We start from the raw sequence: 21957 nt of genomic DNA, 5'->3' as shown, positions 1-21957 counted from the left end.
CTTTTTCTCCAACTCCTAGGTTTCTCCCTTTTCGCTGAGGACTGAACATTCCACTGCATAAAGGCAGTGTCGTAGGGTTGGATTTTTTTTTACTAAGAGTGATTTTTTTATTGTAATGTCCTTTGCTAATTGATAAGGCATTTCCATTTTCTGGACACTGTTTCTGTTTGCTTCTTTACCTAGACCATTTGTCTGCATTATTTCCCCTAAATACATAAATATATTCACTCTGTTGATTCTACCATATCTGGTGCTTAGGAATTTAAGTTCTGCCATTTCTTTCAAAATGGTTTAGTTGCTGAGTTGCTGTATCACAGTTTTTGGAAAATATTGCTAAATCACCGGCAAAGATTGGAAGTTGAGTTTGACATTTAAGTTACTGGATCCCAATTTGATTTTCTGAATTATTTTTTACTTAAGTCTTATGATTCCATTCCCTTATTACTTTTTCCAAAACATAATTGAATAACAATGATGAGAGGCCTCAGCTTGCCTTACACCAGTTTTTGTTTCAAATTTTCCCAAGGAATTTCATTTTACACTTTTGTTTTTGTCACTGTTTCTTTAACTATTTCCACAGTTCCTCTGTCTTTACCAAATTCTTCCAATGTATAGAATGTTTCTTTGCCTACACAGTCTTACGCTTTCTTGAAGTCTACCAAGGTTATGAAAAGATTTTTGCTTCTTTGACAATAATTCCTTACAATCACTTTCAAATTCATAATTCGTTCCATGCAAGATCGATCCTTTCTAACCCTCCCTTGTTATTCACTGAGCTGATTGCATAATTGCTCTTCCAAATGATTTGATGGGTCTTGGATAAGATTTTATATGTAACAGCCACTAAACAGGTTCCTCTATAAGTGTTGACGTCTACCGTATTTCCTCTCTTGTGTAAAGGAAGTAAGAGTGCATTTTTTCATTCTTCTGGAATATTCTAAGTTTCCCTAATCTTTGAAAAACTTAAAATCATGTAATCGCTGGCATTTTTTCACATTTCCATCACAGCTGAATCATTTCCAGAAGCCTTGTTACTTTTCAGTGCTTTAATTATATTCTGAATTTCTGTATTATCTGGTGGTTTTGAATTTAGAAAAAACATTTTCAGATTCTACTTTGTCAAAAGGTATCAATGGTTTCTTGCAATAGAGGAGTTTCTTAATCTTCTCAGCTAATAATACGCAATTTTCTGTATTACCAATGCCAAGTTAGCTGCTTTCTTTTTTAAAAGATAAGACTTAACAGTCCATACTTCACTAGTTTAGTTTCTAAAATTTCTTGTGTTGTTTTTCTTTTTGAGTTGCCCTGAATATCATGTAGAAGATAATTTTCAAAATTTCTCTTAGCGGATCCCAAATCTTTGTCATTTGATTGCTTTGTTTTATGAATTCCAAATAATGAACTTATTTCTTTATGGAATGCCATCTTTTCCATGCTCTCGATCTTTACAGTCTTCAGTCTACCACCCATGTTTCTTGTTCTTTTCCATTGGGGTTTTTACATGGCAGCATCTATTATTCGGGCACTGTCATTTTTCCCATCTACAGTTTGTAAGTTGTTTAATTTGTCATGGAAAATACGTAATTTCTTTTTGTCAGTTTTCAATACTTCATTTCTCTGGCTCCTATACTTGCATTTGGGTATAAATTTTAACATAACTGTCATCAAGTAGTAGTCTGTTTCAATATTTTCTCCTTTCTTCCCCTTGATGTACACCATTTCTTTAATGTTCCAATTTGAAATCCTACCATGATCAATTTGGAGCTCTCCTGAATCTGTACCTTGTGATCTCCAAGCCTTTTTTTCTTTCCTGGGGAACTTTCTGGAATATGTGGATGTCAGTTTTAAGTTGAAGTTTTGCACAGACAATCTTTCACTATTTCTGTTGGTTCTTTTGTGTGCTGGGTAGCCTCAACTTTTCAAAATTATTTTCCTTTCCCTATTTGAGCTTTAAACTCTCCAAATAATATTTTTCCATTTTCATTTGGGATTTTGGATACTTCAATTTGTAAGGTTTCCCAAAAATATTCCACTTTATCTGGGTTCTTTTTATTGTCTTTATTTATGGGAGCATGGCAGTTAATCAGCATGTAATTTTTGTTTCCACACTGCTATAATAGAAGTGCCAGTCTCTTTGACAGAGACTAAAAATTTGTCACCGAGTCCATCATTTAACAACTGAATGGCAAATACCATTCCTAGATGTGGAATACATTGTTGGTAACTATTTACTAGTTTACCATTAAAGATGTGATGGTTCTTGTATTCTACAATATTGTCATCTGGCACCAGTGTTTCCTGTAAAGGCGAAACAGATATTGTTTGTTCACCTAAAGCTTTTGACAGTTGTTTTATTTTTCCAGTTTTTAAAAAGGAATGTGTGTTCAGTGTTCCAAGAAGGCATTCCTTTTTGGGTCCGAATTATTATGGGGTTTTCAGAATGCCCAAAATCACTTCTGCATGTAGATTTGGGCTCATTAGAATCTGCAGAACAAACTGCATTGCCTAATGTGATAGGGGATCATCTTTTCAGGACACCTCCTGGATTAATTCTTTCCTGAGATATTTCTATCACACATTCAGAAATTGTGTTGAAATTCAAAAGGGAGAAATTAATTCCTATTTAACATTATTATTATTATTATTATTATTATTATTTCTTCCTTTCTTTTCTCAGACGTTATGTCTGGTCAAAAATGGAAAGTGACGCGGACCTTGATCAAGCGTGACTTCCTTTTAACTCTACGGTATATGTTACATTGCATTTAGGAACTTTCGGGTAATTGAACATGTATCAATAATAACGGTTTTCTGTAGTTGTATATATATGTTTGGATGTAGCTGTGTTGCGTTGATGTACTGGTGGATATTGTGTGGTATGACTCCTGTAGTTGATAGTATTATTGGTATAATGTCAACTTTATCCTGATGCCACATGTCTTTGACTTCCTCAGCCAGTTGGATGTATTTTTCAATTTTTTCTCCTGTTTTCTTTTTTATATTTGTTGTATTGGGTATGGATATTTCGATTAGTTGTGTTAATTTCTTCTTTTTATTGGTGAGTATGATGTCAGGTTTGTTATGTGGTGTTGTTTTATCTGTTATAATAGTTCTGTTCCAGTATAATTTGTATTCATCATTCTCCAGTACATTTTGTGGTGCATACTTGTATGTAGGAACTTGTTGTTTTAAAAGTTTATGTTGTAAGGCAAGCTGTTGATGTATTATTTTTGCTACATTGTCATGTCTTCTGGGGTATTCTGTATTTGCTAGTATTGTACATCCGCTTGTGATGTGATCTACTGTTTCTATTTGTTGTTTGCAAAGTCTGCATTTATCTGTTGTGGTATTGGGATCTTTAATAATAGGCTTGCTGTAATATCTGGTGTTTATTGTTTGATCCTGTATTGCAATCCTGAATCCTTCCGTCTCACTGTATATATTGCCTTTTCTTAGTCATGTGTTGGATGCGTCTTCATCGATGTGTGGCTGTGTTAGATGATATGGGTGCTTGCCATGTAGTGTTTTCTTTTTCCAATTTACTTTCTTCGTATCTATTGATGTTATATGATCTAAAGGGTTGTAGAAGTGGTTATGAAATTGTAGTGGTGTAGCCGATGTATTTATATGAGTGATTGCTTTGTGTATTTTGCTAGTTTCTGCTCGTTCTAGAAAGAATTTTCTTAAATTGTCTACCTCTCCATAATGTAGGTTTTTTATATCAATAAATCCCCTTCCTCCTTCCTTTCTGCTTAATGTGAATCTTTCTGTTGCTGAATGTATGTGATGTATTCTATATTTGTGGCATTGTGATCGTGTAAGTGTATTGAGTGCTTCTAGGTCTGTGTTACTCCATTTCACTACTCCAAATGAGTAGGTCAATATTGGTATAGCGTAAGTATTTATAGCTTTTGTCTTGTTTCTTGCTGTCAATTCTGTTTTCAGTATTTTTGTTAGTCTTTGTCTATATTTTTCTTTTAGTTCTTCTTTAATATTTGTATTATCTATCTATTTTTTGTCTGTATCCTAGATATTTATAGGCATCTGTTTTTTCCCTCGTTTCTATGCAGTCGCTGTGATTATCCAATATGTAATCTTCTTGTTTAGTGTGTTTTCCCTTGACTATGCTATTTTTCTTACATTTGTTTGTTCCAAAAACCATATTTATATCATTGCTGAATACTTCTCTTATCTTTAGTAATTGGTTGAGTTGTTGATTTGTTGCTACCAGTAGTTTTAGATCATCCATGTATAGCAAATGTGTGATTTTGTGTGGGTATGTTCCAGTAATATTGTATCCATAATTTGTATTATTTAGCATGTTGGATAGTGGGTTCAGAGCAAGGCAGAACCAGAAAAGACTTAATGAGTCTCCTTGGTATATTCCACGCTTTATCTGTATTGGCTGTGATGTGATATTATTTGAATTTGTTTGGATATTAAGTGTGGTTTTCCAATTTTTCATTAGTATGTTTAGGAACTGTATCAATTTAGGATCTACTTTGTATATTTCCAATATTTGTAGTAACCATGAGTGGGGTACACTATCAAAAGCTTTTTGGTAATCAATGTATGCGTAGTGTAGCGACCTTTGTTTAGTTTTAGCTTGATGTCACCTCTGCATCTATTATCAGTTGCTCTTTACATCCTCGCGCTCCTTTGCAACAGGCTTTTTGTTCTTCATTTATAATTTTGTTCTGTGTTGTATGTGTCATTAATTTCTGTGTAATGACGTAAGTTAATATTTTGTATATTGTTGGTAGGCATGTTATGGGGCGATATTTAGCTGGGTTTGCTGTGTCTGCTTGATCTTTAGGTTTCAGATAAGTTATTCCATGTGTAAGTGTATCAGGGGATGTGTATGGGTCTGCAATGTAACTGTTAAATAATTTAATGAATATAACAGAGGGAAACATTCCATGTGGAAAAAATATATCTAAAAAGAAAGATGATGAGACTTACCAAACAAAAGCGCTGGCAGGTCGATAGACACACAAACAAACACAAATATACACACAAAATTCAAGCTTTCGCAACAAACTGTTGCCTCATCAGGAAAGAGGGAAGGAGAGGGAAAGACGAAAGGATGTGGGTTTTAAGGGAGAGGGTAAGGAGTCATTCCAATCCCGGGAGCGGAAAGACTTACCTTAGGGGGAAAAAAGGACAGGTATACACTCGCACACACACACATATCCATCCACACATACAGACACAAGCAGACATATTTAAAGACCAAATATGTCTGCTTGTGTCTGTATGTGTGGATGGATATGTGTGTGTGTGCGAGTGTATACCTGTCCTTTTTTCCCCCTAAGGTAAGTCTTTCCGCTCCCGGGATTGGAATGACTCCTTACCCTCTCCCTTAAAACCCACATCCTTTCGTCTTTCCCTCTCCTTCCCTCTTTCCTGATGAGGCAACAGTTTGTTGCGAAAGCTTGAATTTTGTGTGTATATTTGTGTTTGTTTGTGTGTCTATCGACCTGTTAAATAATTTAGTTAGATGTGAATGTGTTGAGGTGAACTTCTTTAGCCAGAAATTTGCTATTTTATCTTTTCCAGGAGCTTTCCAATTGTGAGTAGAATTAATTGCTTGGGGTTTGGGTGACTTCATGTTGCAAAATTATCACTTCACGCATTTGTGGTATCATCTTGTATGTATCTGTTTCTGCTTGTATCCACCGTGCATGCCTGTTATGTTGTACCGGGTTTGACCATATGTTGCTCCAGAAGTGTTCCATGTCTGTTATGTTTGGTGGATTGTCTATTTTAATGTGTGTGTTATCTATTGTCTGGAAAAAATTCTTTTGGTTTGTGTTGATAGTTTGGTTTTGTTTCCTTTTATTTTCACTTTTTTTGTATCTTCTAAGTCATTTGGCCAATGCTTGTAATTTCTGCTTCTTTTCATTTAATTGCTCTGTCGCTTCTTGTTGTGAGATTTTACCTAACCTTTTTCTTTTTTTTCCTGACATTTCATTTCTTATAAATTGTGTTAGCTGTCCGATGTCTTTTCTCAGTTTTTCTATTCTGATCTGTAGCCTGTGTTGCCATGCTGGTTTTGTGGGTTTCTTCTGTGTGTTGGTTGGTTCTGATCTCTGCCTAGTGTGTATATTTAGTGTAGTGAGTGCTCCTATATAAACCAGTAGTTGTAACTCTTCCACAGTTGTGTTTTCATTTATTTTGTTGTGTATGATTGTGTTGATAGTTTTTATTGTTGTTTCGACTTGTGGGTTATTTGGTGGTCTATGCAAGAATGGTCTAATGTCTGTATTTGTGTCTTTGTATTCTATATATGTCAGCTGAAATTTTTCTTCTATATCTAACATGTGTGTTACTTCGAGTTCTATTTGTGCTTGTTCTGGTGGCTGTCTTAAGATTTCGTTTTCCTCTGATTGTTTAATTGATGCGTGGTGTTCTTTGTTTGTTTGCTCTGGGATGTTTGATTCCATTACTGTATTTTCTTCTTCTTCTTCTTCTGATTGCACATTATTTTGTTCCAGTATTTGTTGTACTTGTTGTTTGATGTTTTCTAATTCTGACTGGGGTATCCTGTTATTTTTTATTATTACACGGATCGGATCAGCTAGTCGTTGTTCTCTTAAAAATTTTAATTCGGGGTATCTGATAATGAATGTTGTGTATACTTGTGATCTGTATCCAGGTGTGTTGGTTCCTAGGTTTGTTGCTTGGTAATAACAGAACATGAGGTGTCGATTAACTTCATCTGACCATCTCATCCTCTGTCTGTTTTCCTTCTAGGGTGGTTGCAGGAAGCATATCCTGCAAAACACCTCTATTTGGATTTAAATCATTTTCCAGTTGGCTAGCAGTGTCGTTACCATTGTGGGCGGGCATAGGGTTCAAACGTTGTCCCCGACCATGATGGCACTTGTCCGAGGCTCCTTTAGTTCTGTCCTGAACCAACTAATCACACTAAAGGGGGATTAGCCCTGTTAGTGGTTTGTACTTTTCGTCGCCTTTTACGACTGGCAGAACATTATTATTATTATTATTATTTCTTTACTTTCTCAGACGTTAAGTCTGGTTGAGAATGGAAAGTGACGCGGACCTTGATCAAGCATCACTTCCTATTAACTGTACGGTATGTGTTATATTGCATTTAGGAACTTTCGGGTAATTGAACATGTATCAATAATTACGGATTTCTGTAGTTGTATATATGTGTTTGGATGTAGCTGTATTGCATTGATGTACTGTTGGATATTGTGTGGTATGACTCCTGTAGTTGATACTATAATTGGTATGATGTCAACTTTATCCTGATGCCACATGTCTTTGACTTCCTCAGCCAGTTGGATGTATTTTTCAATTTTTTCTCCTGTTTTCTTTTGTATATTTGTTGTATTGGGTATGGATATTTCGATTAGTTGTGTTAATTTCTTCTTTTTATTGGTGAGTATGATGTCAGGTTTGTTATGTGGCGTTGTTTTATCTGTTATAATGGTTCTGTTCCAGTATAATTTGTATTCATCATTCTCCAGTACATTTTGTGGTGCATACTTGTATGTAGGAACTTGTTGTTTTAAAAGTTTATGTTGTAAGGCAAGCTGTTGATGTATTATTTTTGCGACATTGTCATGTCTTCTGGGGTATTCTGTATTTGCTAGTATTGTACATCCGCTTGTGATGTGATCTACTGTTTCTATTTGTTGTTTACAAAGTCTGCATTTATCTGTTGTGGTATTGGGATCTTTAATAATATGCTTGCTGTAATACCTGGTGTTTATTGTTTGATCCTGTATTGCAATCATGAATCCTCCTGTCTCACTGTATACATTGCCTTTTCTTAGCCATGTGTTGGATGCGTCTTGATCGATGTGTGGCTGTGTTAGATGATACGGGTGCTTGCCATGAAGTGTTTTCTTTTTCCAATTTACTTTCTTCGTATCTGTTGATGTTATGTGGTCTAAAGGGTTGTAGAGGTGGTTATGAAATTGTAGTGGTGTAGCCGATGTATTTATATGAGTGATTGCTTTGTGTATTTTGCTAGTTTCTGCTCGTTCTATAAAGAATTTTCTTAAATTGTCTACCTCTCCATAATGTAGGTTTTTTATATCGATAAATCCCCTTCCTCCTTCCTTTCTGCTTAATGTGAATCTTTCTGTTGCTGAATGTATGTGATGTATTCTATATTTATGGCATTGTGATCGTGTAAGTGTATTGAGTGCTTCTAGGTCTGTGTTACTCCATTTCACTACTCCAAATGAGTAGGTCAATATTGGTATGGCATAAGTATTTATAGCTTTGGTCTTGTTTCTTGCTGTCAATTCTGATTTCAGTATTTTTGTTAGTCTTTGTCTATATTTTTCTTTTAGTTCTTCTTTAATATTTGTATTATCTATTCCTATTTTTTGTCTGTATCCTAGATATTTATAGGCATCCGTTTTTACCATCGCTTCTATGCAGTCGCTGTGGTTATCCAATATGTAATCTTCTTGTTTAGTGTGTTTTCCCTTGACTATGCTATTTTTCTTACATTTGTCTGTTCCAAAAGCCATACTTATATCATTGCTGAATACTTCTGTTATCTTTAGTAATTGGTTGAGTTGTTGATTTGTTGCTGCCAGTAGTTTTAGATCATCCATGTATAGCAAATGTGTGATTTTGTGTGGGTATGTTCCAGTAATATTGTATCCATAATTTGTATTATTTAGCATGTTGGATAGTGGGTTCAGAGCAAGGCAGAACCAGAAAGGACTTAATGAGTCTCCTTGGTATATTCCACGCTTTACCTGTATTGGCTGTGATGTGATATTATTTGAATTTGTTTGGATATTAAGTGTGGTTTTCCAATTTTTCATTACTATGTTTAGGAACTGTATCAGTTTAGGATCTACTTTGTATATTTCCAATATTTGTAGTAACCATGAGTGGGGTACACTATCAAAAGCTTTTTGGTAATCAATGTATGCGTAGTGTAGCGACCTTGGTTTAGTTTTAGCTTGATATGTCACCTCTGCATCTATTATCAGTTGCTCTTTACATCCTCGTGCTCCTTTGCAACAGCCTTTTTGTTCTTCATTTATAATTTTGTTCTGTGTTGTATGTGTCATTAATTTCTGTTTAATGATTGAAGTTAATATTTTGTATATTGTTGGTAGGCATGTTATGGGGCGATATTTAGCTGGGTTCGCTGTGTCTGCTTGATCTTTAGGTTTCAGATAAGTTATTCCATGTGTAAGTGTATCAGGGAATGTGTATGGGTCTGCAATGTAACTGTTAAATAATTTAGTTAGATGTGAATGTGTTGAGGTGAACTTCTTTAACCAGAAATTTGCTATTTTATCATTTCCAGCGGCTTTCCAATTGTGAGTAGAATTAATTGCTTGGGGTTTGGGTGACTTCATGTTGCAAAATTATCACTTCAGGCATTTGTGGTATCATCTTGTATGTGTCTGTTTCTGCTTGTATCCACCGTGCATGCCTGTTATGTTGTACCGGGTTAGACCATATGTTGCTCCAGAAGTGTTCCATGTCTGTTACGTTTGGTGGATTGTTTATTTTAATGTGTGTGTTATCTATTGTCTGGTAAAATTTCTTTTGGTTTGTGTTGAATGTTTGGTTTTGTTTCCTTCTATTCTCACTTTTTTTGTATCTTCTGAGTCGTTTGGCTAATGCTTGTAATTTCTGCTTCTTTTCGTCTAATTGCTCTGTCGCTTCTTGTTGTGAGATTTTACCTAACCTTTTTCGTTTTTTTTCCGAGATTTCATTTCTTATAAATTGTGTTAGCTGTCCGATGTCTTTTCTCAGTTTTTCTATTCTGATCTGTAGCCTGTGTTGCCATGCTGGTTTTGTGGGTTTCTTCTGTGTGTTGGTTGGTTCTGATCTCTGTCTAGTGTGTATATTTAGTGTAGTGAGTGCTCCTATATAAACCAGTAGTTGTAACTCTTCCATAGTTGTGTTTTCATTTATTTTGTTGTGTATGATTGTGTTGATAGTTTTTATTGTTGTTTCGACTTGTGGGTTATTTGGTGGTCTATGCAAGAATGGTCTTATGTCTGTATTTGTGTCTTTGTATTCTATATATGTCAGCTGAAATTTTTCTTCTATATCTAACATGTGTGTCACTTCGTGTTCTATTTGTGCTTGTTCTGGTGGCTGTCTTAAGATTTCGTTTTCCTCTGACTGTTTAATTGATGCGTGTTGTTCTTTGTTTGTTTGCTCTGGGATGTTTGAGTCCATTACTGTATTTTCTTCTTCTTCTGTTTGCACATTATTTTGTTCCAGTATTTGTTGTTTGATGTTTTCTAATTCTGACTGGGGTATCCTGTTATTTTTTATTATTACACGGATCTGATCAGCTAGTCGTTGTTCTGTTAAAAATTTTAATTCTGGGTATCTGGTAATAAATGTTGTGTATACTTGTGATCTGTATCCAGTTTTGTTGGTTCCTAGGTTTGTTGCTTGGTAATAACAGAACATGAGGTGTCGATTAACTTCATCTGACCATCTCATCCTCTGTCTTTGTTTTCCTTCTAGGGTGGTTGCAGGAAGCATATCCTGCAAAACACCTCTATTTGGATTTAAATCATTTTCCAGTTGGCTAGCAGTGTCGTTACCATTGTGGGCGGGCATAGGGTTCAAGCGTCGTCCCCGACCATGACGGCGCTTGTCCGAGGCTTCTTTAGTTCTGTCCTGAACCAACTAATCACACTAAAGGGGGGTTAGCCCTATTAGTGGTTTGTTCTTTTCGTCGCCTTTTACGACTGGCAGAACATACCGGAGGCCTATTCTTTTCCCGGGCCTCCACGGGTATTATTATTATTATTATTATTATTATTATTATTATTATTATTATTATTATTATTATTATTAATCTCAATCTAGTTTTGAAAAATTGCGGTTTATATTGCTTTCTTTATAACAAAACAATTTCCAACATACTAAAATGACAAAAAAAGAAAGAAAAAGAAAAAAAAAGAAATGAGACAAAGAAAAAAATTCAGGCTACAAAAGTTTGACTGAAATTTTTAATCATCATTCTTTATCACAATTTAAACATGCAACAAAACAACTCGTCAATAAAAAAAGAGAAGAGAGACACTTCCTGAAGACACAATTTCTTATGCACCGGTACATAAATTTAAAAAAAGGAAATTTTGGTTCTGAACATTTATCTTACCTCTTGACCAGCAATATCTTCCCACTGGACGGATGTACCACCTTCTAAAATTTCATCAAGCACTATCTGTGCTAATTTAGGGTCAACACCCTTCAGGGATTGGGGTGGTGTTTTACGTGACGGAGTGCTCTTTCCGCCTGATGGGCCGCTACCACTTCCACTGTATCGTCGCACTGGAGAGCTACTTGGACCCTATATTTCAAATAATGAAAGAACATCCTCATAAAATTCAATCATATGAATGTATCACCAACTTCTTTTCCTGAAATAAAGAAAATTATACATTGTCTCAAAGATAAAAGCTCATTTAGTTTTTATGGTGTTTCCAATACAATACTAAAGATTTGTTCCCATATAATAAGTTCAGTCTTATCTGAGATATGTTGTGCATCACTAACTCAAGGCATTTTTCCAGAAAGACTGAAATATGCCAGTGTTTAACTCCTCTTTAACACTTTCAGACCCCCTGGCTACAATTGTGTACATTAATATTTAGCTGCAACACAAATATTTTTCCTTAATGGAAATGTCATATACAATCTGTGAATGTTCAATCTTTTCATCATGCACAAGCACTCCCAACTGTTGAGCATCACTGTAAAAATATGAACAAGTGAATGTAGCAGTGCACAGCAGTCTGAGACCACCAGAATTCAAGGAAGTTGTTGGTTAGTTATATTCTACTTTATAACTGAATGTTAATATTGTTATTTTGCATGGTAATTATTAAATTATTAGTTGATTTATTACAACAGTGAAGATTTCAAAATTATTTATTTTAGTCCATAAAAAGAAGCCAAATGTTCCTAGTATTTATTGAAAATGGTTACATATATTTGTATAAATCATGCTTCTAAAATCATATAAAAATCACCTATAGACATCAGAACATAGAAAAAATTTCCTTTCTTAAAAAATAAAAACAAAAAAACACACACATCTGGAAAGATTAAGAAATGTCATAAAAGAGATGTCAATAACTACCGATATGTTTCATTGCTGATATTCTCCAAAACTTTTAAGAAGGTGATTTATTATTTCAACAGAGTTGCACTACTGAGAATGTCATTTACAAGTTCACTCACCAAATTTTACAAGAATTAAATAATAAAACAGAACCAGTTGGTATTTTTGGTGACTGTCTAAGGCATATGAGTGAGCGAATCACACTATACTCGTATACAAATCAGTGTATTATGGGACTGGTGGTGCAGCCAACAGATGGGTAATGTTATATCCAACAAAAAGAATGCAGAAGGTTGTACTTAATAATACAACCAATATAGTCTGGGGACGTAATTCTGAATGGGGAGCTATCACGTATGGGGGCTCCCAAGGCTCAATCTCAGTTACACTATTGTTCCTCATGTTTGTAAATGATCTATTGCCTAATATACAACAAGCAGAATTAGTTCTTTTTGCAGATGACACTACTGTTGTAATCAATCCTAGGCTACATAAAGAAACAGAAGAAATGGTATACAAAGATCTTCACTGATAGCTTTTTGTGAATGGTCTCGCTCTCAGTTTCAAAAACACACAACTTATTCAATTCTGCACATCTAGGAGTACTACGCCAATGAGAAGTGCAGCACTTGGAGAGGATATAATAAATACAGTGGAAACTTAGTTCAACCACATTTGCTCACTGCAAAGCTTGGGAAGAGAGAAATCAGTAAGTTGACATGTTATGCATATTTTCATTTGATAATGTCGCACGGAATAATGTTCTCAGGTAACTTATATTTAAGAAAGAAGACTTTGTTGCTCAAAAACAGACTGTAAGAATGTTATGTGGTGCTCACCCACAATCATCTTGTAGACATCTGCTTAAGGTGTGACAATAGTCAACTGACTGTATCAGCTAGGTTGTTTGAATGTTTGCTTCCTTTATGAAGCCATTAAAATGCACTTTTTGAATGATCGACTGCAGTGCCATGTTAATCAATTCCAAGTTACAATTTCTACACCACTTGTGGTGCACACTGATTAAGAATCTGTGTCCTCTCGAGTCCAGGTGCTGATGTTGAAGAAAATCTTCCAGTATATTATGGTAAGCGTTTTCAACAAAGCAAAATTTATATAAATATATTCAAACAAGGTGAGGCACAATTGATACTTGCACAAGTGAAACAGCTATTGCACTGCTGAAAGTTAACATCAGACGTATCTACTGGTTTCACCAAAATGAAGGTTTCACTCTGTAGCAGACTCCAAGCTGTAATAAAAGTCCTGGCAGATAGTGTGTGCCAGATCAGAGCTCAAACTCAAACATATGCCTTTTATAGACCTGTGCTCTAAGAACTGAGCCATCTAAGCACATTTCCCAGACCACTGACATCTCTATCCTCCTGGTCCTGAATCCCATAACTAACAACACAAACTGAAATTGTTTCAGCCTGACAACTCCTCATACTCTATAGAAGAATTTATAGTTTTAAACTGACTGAGTCATTCCACATCTCAGCAGGAGACCACAATTATAATCCATCACACATGTAAATAAATAACTGCTCACAGTTATCAGCATAGCATAGACAGAAAAAAAGATGATCCACAATGTTTCACTTTGCTGTTGGCCATACAACATAAAGTCACAATTAAGAATCAAATTCAACGGAATATAAAGCAATTTATTTCTTTAATTTGTATACTTACTGAAAGTTGTCTTTTGACAACAGGTGGTGTGGATTGAGGCTTCCCAGGTCTTGATGAACCTAATGATGTCTGTGAACGTGACCCCATACTTCTGGGTAACGTCTGACTCTTACTAGCCGAAGACCCAATTGTCCTCCGTGCAGGTATGGTGAGCTTCCGCCCGAGAGCTGTAACACAGTGTAAGCTTTCTTGAGCAGCAATATCTATTACTTCATTTCTTCCTCTGTATTTCATTATAAATTGTTAACTTGAGTATAAAACAAATACAAAATAAAATTACTATAAAAATATGAATGACAAAATCATCGATTTCAAAACTCATTCAATAAACCTATTTTTAATGATTTAGGTGCAAAATAGCAGCTGGCAACAAATCAAATCTCAATAAAACTGAAGTTGGAGGGGGCTGGGGTAACATCCATCAGACTTTTGAAGATGACAATCTAAATACCAGTACTTACTCACTGACTTAAAAACAGATAACCAGAAAAAGAAGAGTGGTGGTGAGAAGCTTGTAGCATTAGAACTGTTGTTTTCTTACCTCATTTTAATTCTACTTCAGTTAATCCAATTCAATAAGTCATTTACACAAATCTTTAACAAAAAAATTGTCAACACAAAATTTTATTTTCACTGAAAGCACATTTTGCTACAAAGATCTGATAAACAGAATAACAGCATACATAGACCAGAACTGCATGCTATGGATATGGAAAGAGCCAATAATGGTGTGGGGGTGCTCACTGTAGATATGCATTAGATGTGGGTATGTGATAAATATGGAACTGGCAAGCATTAGTTTCATTCTCTAGCAAATGTTTCTTAAAAGAAAAGAAAAAAAATGAGTACAAAGTGCAGCCACATGTTGCACAAAGCATTATTATTCATTTTCTCATCAAAGAGGATATCAAGCTTGGTAAAATTCTGGACAGACTGACTACAAGGTGAAGTGTTTCAGTTGCTCAAACAATTTTACCATGACCATGATGATCTGTCAACCAAACCTCACAAACAGCAGTGACAGTTGAGTGTCACTAATGTTAACAAAATTGCAATTTGCAAGTATGTAGATGGTGACCAGTTTTTAACTTTACCTGAGGTACCTCATAGGAGGTGTTGGAACCACTCATTTTATTGTAACAGTAGTCACAAGGAGCAAGCGATGTGGCTCCCATGAATCGCCTCAGTCTGGCACAAAAAAAAAAAAGAAGCTGTTCATAGCTTTTGAATTAAGCCCAATATGTGAAGGCAATCATTCCACTAGCTGATTAAGTTTAGATAGCTACTTCCATCTTTTCCCATCCTCTGCTCTGTTCAGACAGCAGCAAAATTCATCCACAAATGCCCTTTTTTATAACTGTAGTTCTATGATGTTTTCTTTAAATTTTGTTCCCTTCCACTTCCTAACATTACATGCACTTCAAAGGCAGTTACCATACAAACTCTCTTATAAACAATAGTAGCCTACCTATATTGTGCTATTACAGTATCCAAAGCTGCTTAACAATATTTGTTTGCATAAGATTAACAACCACCTAACACAAATAACTGCACCAGCTAATAGACAGTGTTCAGTTGTTTCTCATCTATTCTTATGAAAAGCTTTGATAGTCATGTTTCACCATCTCAATCTGCTATTTTACTCCTACCCTCTCCAAGTAATTGTGGTCTATCTGTAGGATGAGTGTATCATTGCATTGGCTGTACTTTCTGTTTCCTTCACCAATGTTTAGCAAGCATTTCTTGAAATGATCCATTCATAAGTCTCCAAGTTATATTGCCACAGCTAAGTTTAATCACCAAGCACAATGGTGAACGAGAAATTTATGCAGTATAAATTAAAACCATTAAGTATTGTTGCGTGTGTGTTACCTTTCTGAGATAAGGGTAATGTGCATAATACCAGGTGGTTATAATTAAAGTTTCCCTATTTAACACATTATAATGCAGAAAATAATTACCATATGAGTACCAAACTTGGTAGCATTAATGTCAAGGACATGAGGAAGATAAATAAGACAGAATCAGTTCAACTCAAACACTTTTAATGTGCTACTATGGTGCTCATACTATTAAATACCGATGCCACTCCTGCTACAAAATGGGCTCAATATGGCACCCATCAGTGTCCAGAAGATTGCATTCCACACAGCAGACGGAAGCATGCTGGCTACCCCTCTTGATATGCTCAGTTTCAGATCAGTACATGTGTGAATGTTCCCCTGGTACACCCTGTCCTTCAGGTAGCCCCACAACCATAAATCACAGGGAGTGAGATCACGTGATCATGCTAGCCAAGCATTTGGAAACGATTGGCCAATAATTCAATCATTTTCAATAGTGTTTTGGAGAAGCAGGTGAGTTTCACGAGCAATGTGCTATGGGGCCCCAACTTGCATGAAAAGTGTTCAGTGTGTGTCTCCTGTAGGATGGGTATGAATTGCTGGTGAAGCACATTACAGTAGCGCTGGCCAGTCACACTGCACATCTGTGGTCCTTGAGCACCAACCTGTTCAAAAAAGAATGGGTTAATGTTGAATGTAACCATGAAGCCACAACATACGGTGACATGTTCACCATACAGAGTAGCTCCATGCACAGTGACTAGAGGTGAGGATACCTGAACTCGGCAAGTCTGTGTGTTCTCCTCACCTGTCAGAGAAAAATTAGCTCTGTCTGTTCATAGGATAGTCATCAACTTCAATCCTTGCGAAAATGTGGAGAGTGAAGTCAACATATCGTTGTGCGTCGTGTGTTGCAATCTGCTGTATGATATGGATCTTGTACGGATACCATTTGAGAATGGTTTGAAGCACCTTCCGTTCAGTGTACCACAGGATGTTCAACTATCGTGATACAGTACGTGCATTGTCTGACGATTGGTGATTGCACACAGCGTTGTTCGCCATAGCAACAACGATTTCATCAACCACCTGTGGTGCAACTGGTAGTCTGCCTCGTCCCAGAGCGACACCCAGTTCCTCATTTGATTCGGACTACTTCACCATGTTCCGCACAGAAGGTGGAGAAAGAGGACCCTTCTGTAATCCTTTCAGTTGACAATACTCTCTAATTGCATCTGCAGCATTACTGTTGTTTTGATGATAGAGCTTCACCAATAATGCCCTGCTTCTTTCGTCCAAGCTCATGTTGACATGTCAACAAGTGCACTGCGACTGGTCAGACGTGTGAAATTTAGAATCACGATGACTGATCACGGTATCTGGTGGCCGTAGTTGGAACTTGACGGTGGTGCTGTGACGCTTGGAAATCATGCAACCCACACTCTGGACATTAATGCTACCACGTTTGGTACTTGTACAGTAATTATTTTCAATGTTATAAAGTGTTAAATAGGAAAAGTTTAATCATAACCACCTTGGATCTCTGGGGTAAGCCAATCCCAAAAATTCACCAGTGGTGCAAGATAATGCAGATGTCCTCTTCAAACTCTAATAGGTTCCTGAAGGGGCAGTCACTGTGTGTGGCAGAAACATTTTTCATTTTCAAGAGAATTCCTTTAGTGTCTTAATTAACAGAACCAATAGAGACTCATAGTAATAAAATGAGAATAATCACCACACTCCAAATCAAATTCACACTTGGATTTTTTTTTCTTTGCTGGTGGAAGGTGGGGGGTGGGGAGGGGGGATGGCAGCACAGGGAGACTGCACTGAAATACTACCATTTCACCTTCGTTGCTGACAGGAACTAAATGCCAGATCAATACAATAATTTCACTTATTATTAATAAGCTGACATTGTTAAAGCTTGCAACACTAGATGGGATTACGTATACTTATTGTGAGTCTCTTTTTGGACTCAGACATTACCAGGTCCTGAGTTCATGTTTTGACAAATTTCCTATTTCTGTCTTCTTGTGTTTTGATCTTCACGTCTGCCAGCTTCCCTTCAATCTACATTCCTCAGCATACCTTTCCACAAAATTCATGGATCAGATTTCATTTTCCAGTACTTAGCCATTGTCTAAATTAAAGGAAGGTTATATTTGATGTATTCCAAGAGATGCATTATTAGACACACATTTTCTGATTGTACACTGAGGTGACAAAAGTCACGGAACACCCCCTAACATAGTGTCGGACCTTGTTTCGCTCAGCATAGTGCAGCAGCTCGACATGGCATCAATTCAACAAGTTCTTGGCAGTCCCCTGCAGAAAAGCTGAGGCATGCTTCCTCTATAGCTGTCCATAATTGTAAAAGTGTTCCTGGTGCAGGATTGTGTGTCTCATAAACGTTTGATAGAATTCATTTCAGGCAACCTGGATGGCCAACTCATTCGCCCGAATTGCCCAGAATGTTTTTCAAATCAATCACAAGCAGTTGTGGCCCAGTGACATGGTGCATTGTTGTTTGGGAACAACTAGCTGAACATAAACATTTACAGTCAATGATCGGTTCAATTGGACCACAGGATGCAGTCTATTTGACGTAAACAAAAAGCGCATACCACTATGGAGCCACCACCAGTTTGCACAGTGCCCTGTTGACAACTTACGTCCTTGGCTTCATGGGGTCTGCACCACACTCTAAACCCATCAGCTCTTACTAAATGACATCTGGACTCATCCAACCGTAGGCCATAGTTTTCCAGTCATCTAGGGTCCATCCGATATGGTCACAGGAACCGGAGAGGCAATGTCGTGCCGTTAGCAAAGGCACCCGCGTTGGGTTATCTGCTGCCATAGCCCATTAACGCCAAATTTCATCGCACTGTCATAACTGATACATTCACAGTATGCATCACATTCATTTCTGCAGTTATTTCATGCAGTGTTGCTTGTATGTTAGCACTGACAACAACACAAATGCCACTGCTCTTTGTCACAAGTGAAGGCCATCAGCCACTGCACTGCCCTGCCCATGGTGAGAGGTAATGCCTGAAATTTGGTATTCTCAGCACACTCTTCACACTGTGGATATTGGAACATTAAATTCCCCAAATTTTGGAAATGAAATGTCCCATGCATCAAGCTCCACCTACCATTCTATGTTCAAAGTCTATTAATTCCTGTTGTGCAGTCATAATCACGTCACAAACCTATTCACATGTATCACCTGAGTATAAACAAAAGTTCCACCAATGCACTGCCCTTTTATTACTTTTTTACGTGAACTACCATCATCTGTATATGTGCATATTGCTATCCCACGACTTTTCTCACCTCAGTGTAGATCCTTTTTAAGAAGACAACATGTGAATAAAATCTTCTCGTTCTTCCAGACACGTCAACTGGTTACACATCCATGAGCTTTTGGCTGATTGCTCCTCAGCCACTGTGAAATGTTAACTGTCTGCCATGTAGTTCTTTCTCTGCTCCTTTTATTGCTGCAGTACTGGCTATGACATCATCAGGACTCAATTCACCAACATACAAGACTATGTTTCCCTCTCTCATGTGCTGCACCCATTTTAACCCCAAGATGGTTAGGTTCCACAGTATGCTCAGCACTAGTAAGAATTAAAGTGATTTGCAGCAATCAGAGCTTTTGTCTCTATAGCTTCTTTAATTATGTTAGCCATGAAAATATTAGACTTCACGACAGCAGAGGTGTCTGTAATTAAGCTACCCAGAGAAATTTGTGGTAGGTAAACATGCATTCGAAAATGGATATAAAATGGCATTCAATGACACCTCTATGATCACGAAGGCTAACAGATTTGGTATAGTGTAATAACAACAACGACACTATATAGGTGAAAATGTGTTTTAACACCACGCAGCTGAACATAACGTGGAACATGACTATTGTGATGTTAAAGTTGACCTGGCCATTGCAAGACAGAAACATTGTCTTATACAGTTACTGACTGAGCACTGGAAATGCCACAACATGGCTGTGTAAGAATGAGGGCAGCAACCACATGACAGTCAGTTACTTTCTGAAGGTAAGTATAGGATATTAATTCTCCCTCTCAATTTTAAAATCTGCGATTTGTCCTTCAGATTTTCCAGTTCTGCTGGAATCCCATTGAAAATTAAACCCTTGATGGTTAAGTAACTGTTATCCAACTAAAAATTCACTCTGCCTCCCTGCGTGGTATTAAAAAAGTGAATGTCATAGTTACTTTTGAATGACCATATAAACAAGTTCAAGTCCCCTGACACAGCTACAAAAAGAATGGCAGAGTTACTTTTTAAAAATGAACTACATGCAGCACACATGACAAGTTCTTTTACAGTTTAGCTTTACTCTATGTTATTGTAGACAAGTTTAATAATGAATGGAGGGGAAAAGCTATTCTCATCACACAGCTCTTAAGCAAAACTGAAAGGGCAGCTGCGCTTTACGCCCCCTCTAAAAGATAACTGATCACTAGAAGAGTCTTGTACTCTCAATCAATAACAGACAGTTGGCAAGTTTAGGACTGAATCCAAGATGTTGGTTCACAATTATCCGATTAAGGACTGACTCGTTGCCACCATCTCTTCATGCCTTGTTTGCAGAATACAGCTGATCAGTATTTCTTGCACCACCATGATTTGAATCAGCTTTTTCGCAAAAAGCATCAACGCGCAACCCGCATTAGATAATTATGTTAAAGAGTCAGGGAATGTTTCCGCAGCCTTCAGAAACATTAGTAAGTGGTGTGTTTAGATTTGGCAAATCGAAGTAAACATGTAGGGTAAACAAAAAAATTAAACCCAAACATATAGAGACACAAAACAAACATGCTTATATACGTCTAGTAAACACACAAATAAACTTCCTGGATTTGCCAAGAAGGGACACTTCCTTGGTAATCCGATCTTGAAGTGTTAAAAATACCTCTGTCGTATTCACCTGGCACTCATGTCACCAACTAACTAATGCAACATTTTCAAGTGTTTCATTTAGTAGTAGTGTAACTAGTAGTTCAGAAGTTAAGACATTCACATAAAATTATTAATGCTAGGGAAATTTATAAAATGTACAGGACATATTTTTCCTGGCCTTAGAAAAACAAAAGATTTGTATCACATACAGAAAGAATGATAGACAGTGGTCAGTTATGAGTAAGGATACTAGCACATAAATCTGTGATGGACATGTATTTGTCAGAACACTGCATACAAATTGACACACCAAAACTACAAATTGGTAAAAGACTGCAGCAAAATAGAAGTTTTGGTACCTGTGAAATAAATTAAAACCTGAGTTATGAATTTTAATAAAGTTTGGAAGTGATGGTGACTGGACAATTCAGTAGAACTAGAATGTTCTGAAAGCAAAGCTTGCTTTTGCAGGTTAAAAAGTCAACAAAAGTCTACATCCAGTGCCATCTGAATGGCATGGTACGTTCGCAGCTAGCAGCAGACTTCTCCAAGGAGTGTGATACAGGCACTCAATCAAAATTATAATTTCTCCCAGGCACAACTCTGATACTATACTTTACATGAGCTTTTACACTCTCATGCTGAATAGAGCTCCAGCTAGCACAAGTAGCTATATTAACGAAGTGATGACTATTAATTGGTGATCAATGGAGAGCCAAATGAGTACATCAATAACAAGCTGTGGATTCAACATCAGTCAAATCTACTCACCCCAATCCAATTAAAAAGACCATTTCCCAAATATCTATTCCTTTGGTTTATTTTAAGCTGCACATTATGAACAGCAATGTGATCTTTTAGATTAGCAATTTTCTCTCTGTACCTTAGATATGCATTTCAGCTTATTCACTATCAACATTGGGCGCCTACCATATCTGAACTAGCCAATACCTGTTCAAAGGTTTTGTTACTTAATCAAATTAGTGCCACTAACAACTAACTTGGGGACTAAACAATTAACAGTTTGCCGTATTCCTTTTAAGAGTGTGTTTCAATGCTCAATCAAGTCTGCATGTGGTATTATCACTTGAGAAGAATTCTCTGGGGACAGATTCAAGGTGACAAAATGAACCAATGAACAATAGAATGCATTTTTATGATTATTCTGACTGGTTGTATCGGTCACAACTGACCACACAATGTGGCAACGTTGAACCATGCTCACTATTTCCAAATTTAATATTCACTGAAGAATAGCACATTCACTCATAACAGGACCAGCTGAGTGGGAATTTGGAAGGACAAACATTATGGTAAGTTAATTCACGGACAGCCTTGGTGCAACACATCTTACCATTTTGATGATGCCAAGTCAATTTG

General features: G+C 36.6%; 1 protein-coding gene across 2 annotated transcripts in view; it reads right to left on the bottom strand.

The window, feature by feature from the left end:
• Positions 1-21957, bottom strand: part of LOC126198708 (spastin) — a 524519-nt gene that overhangs the window by 29575 nt on the left and 472987 nt on the right. For both annotated transcript variants that reach the window (XM_049935226.1, XM_049935217.1), the window contains 2 exons: positions 13799-13965; positions 11141-11332 (listed from right to left, as the gene is read on the bottom strand). In XM_049935226.1, the coding sequence (XP_049791183.1) occupies positions 11141-11332; positions 13799-13965 (359 nt within the window). The remainder of the gene's footprint in view (positions 1-11140; positions 11333-13798; positions 13966-21957) is intronic.

Source organism: Schistocerca nitens, chromosome 1, assembly GCF_023898315.1.
Source record: "Schistocerca nitens isolate TAMUIC-IGC-003100 chromosome 1, iqSchNite1.1, whole genome shotgun sequence".
Classification (NCBI taxonomy): Eukaryota; Metazoa; Arthropoda; class Insecta; order Orthoptera; family Acrididae; genus Schistocerca; species Schistocerca nitens.
Note: the sequence above shows the minus strand (reverse complement) of the source record. Positions and strands in the feature narration are given on the sequence as shown.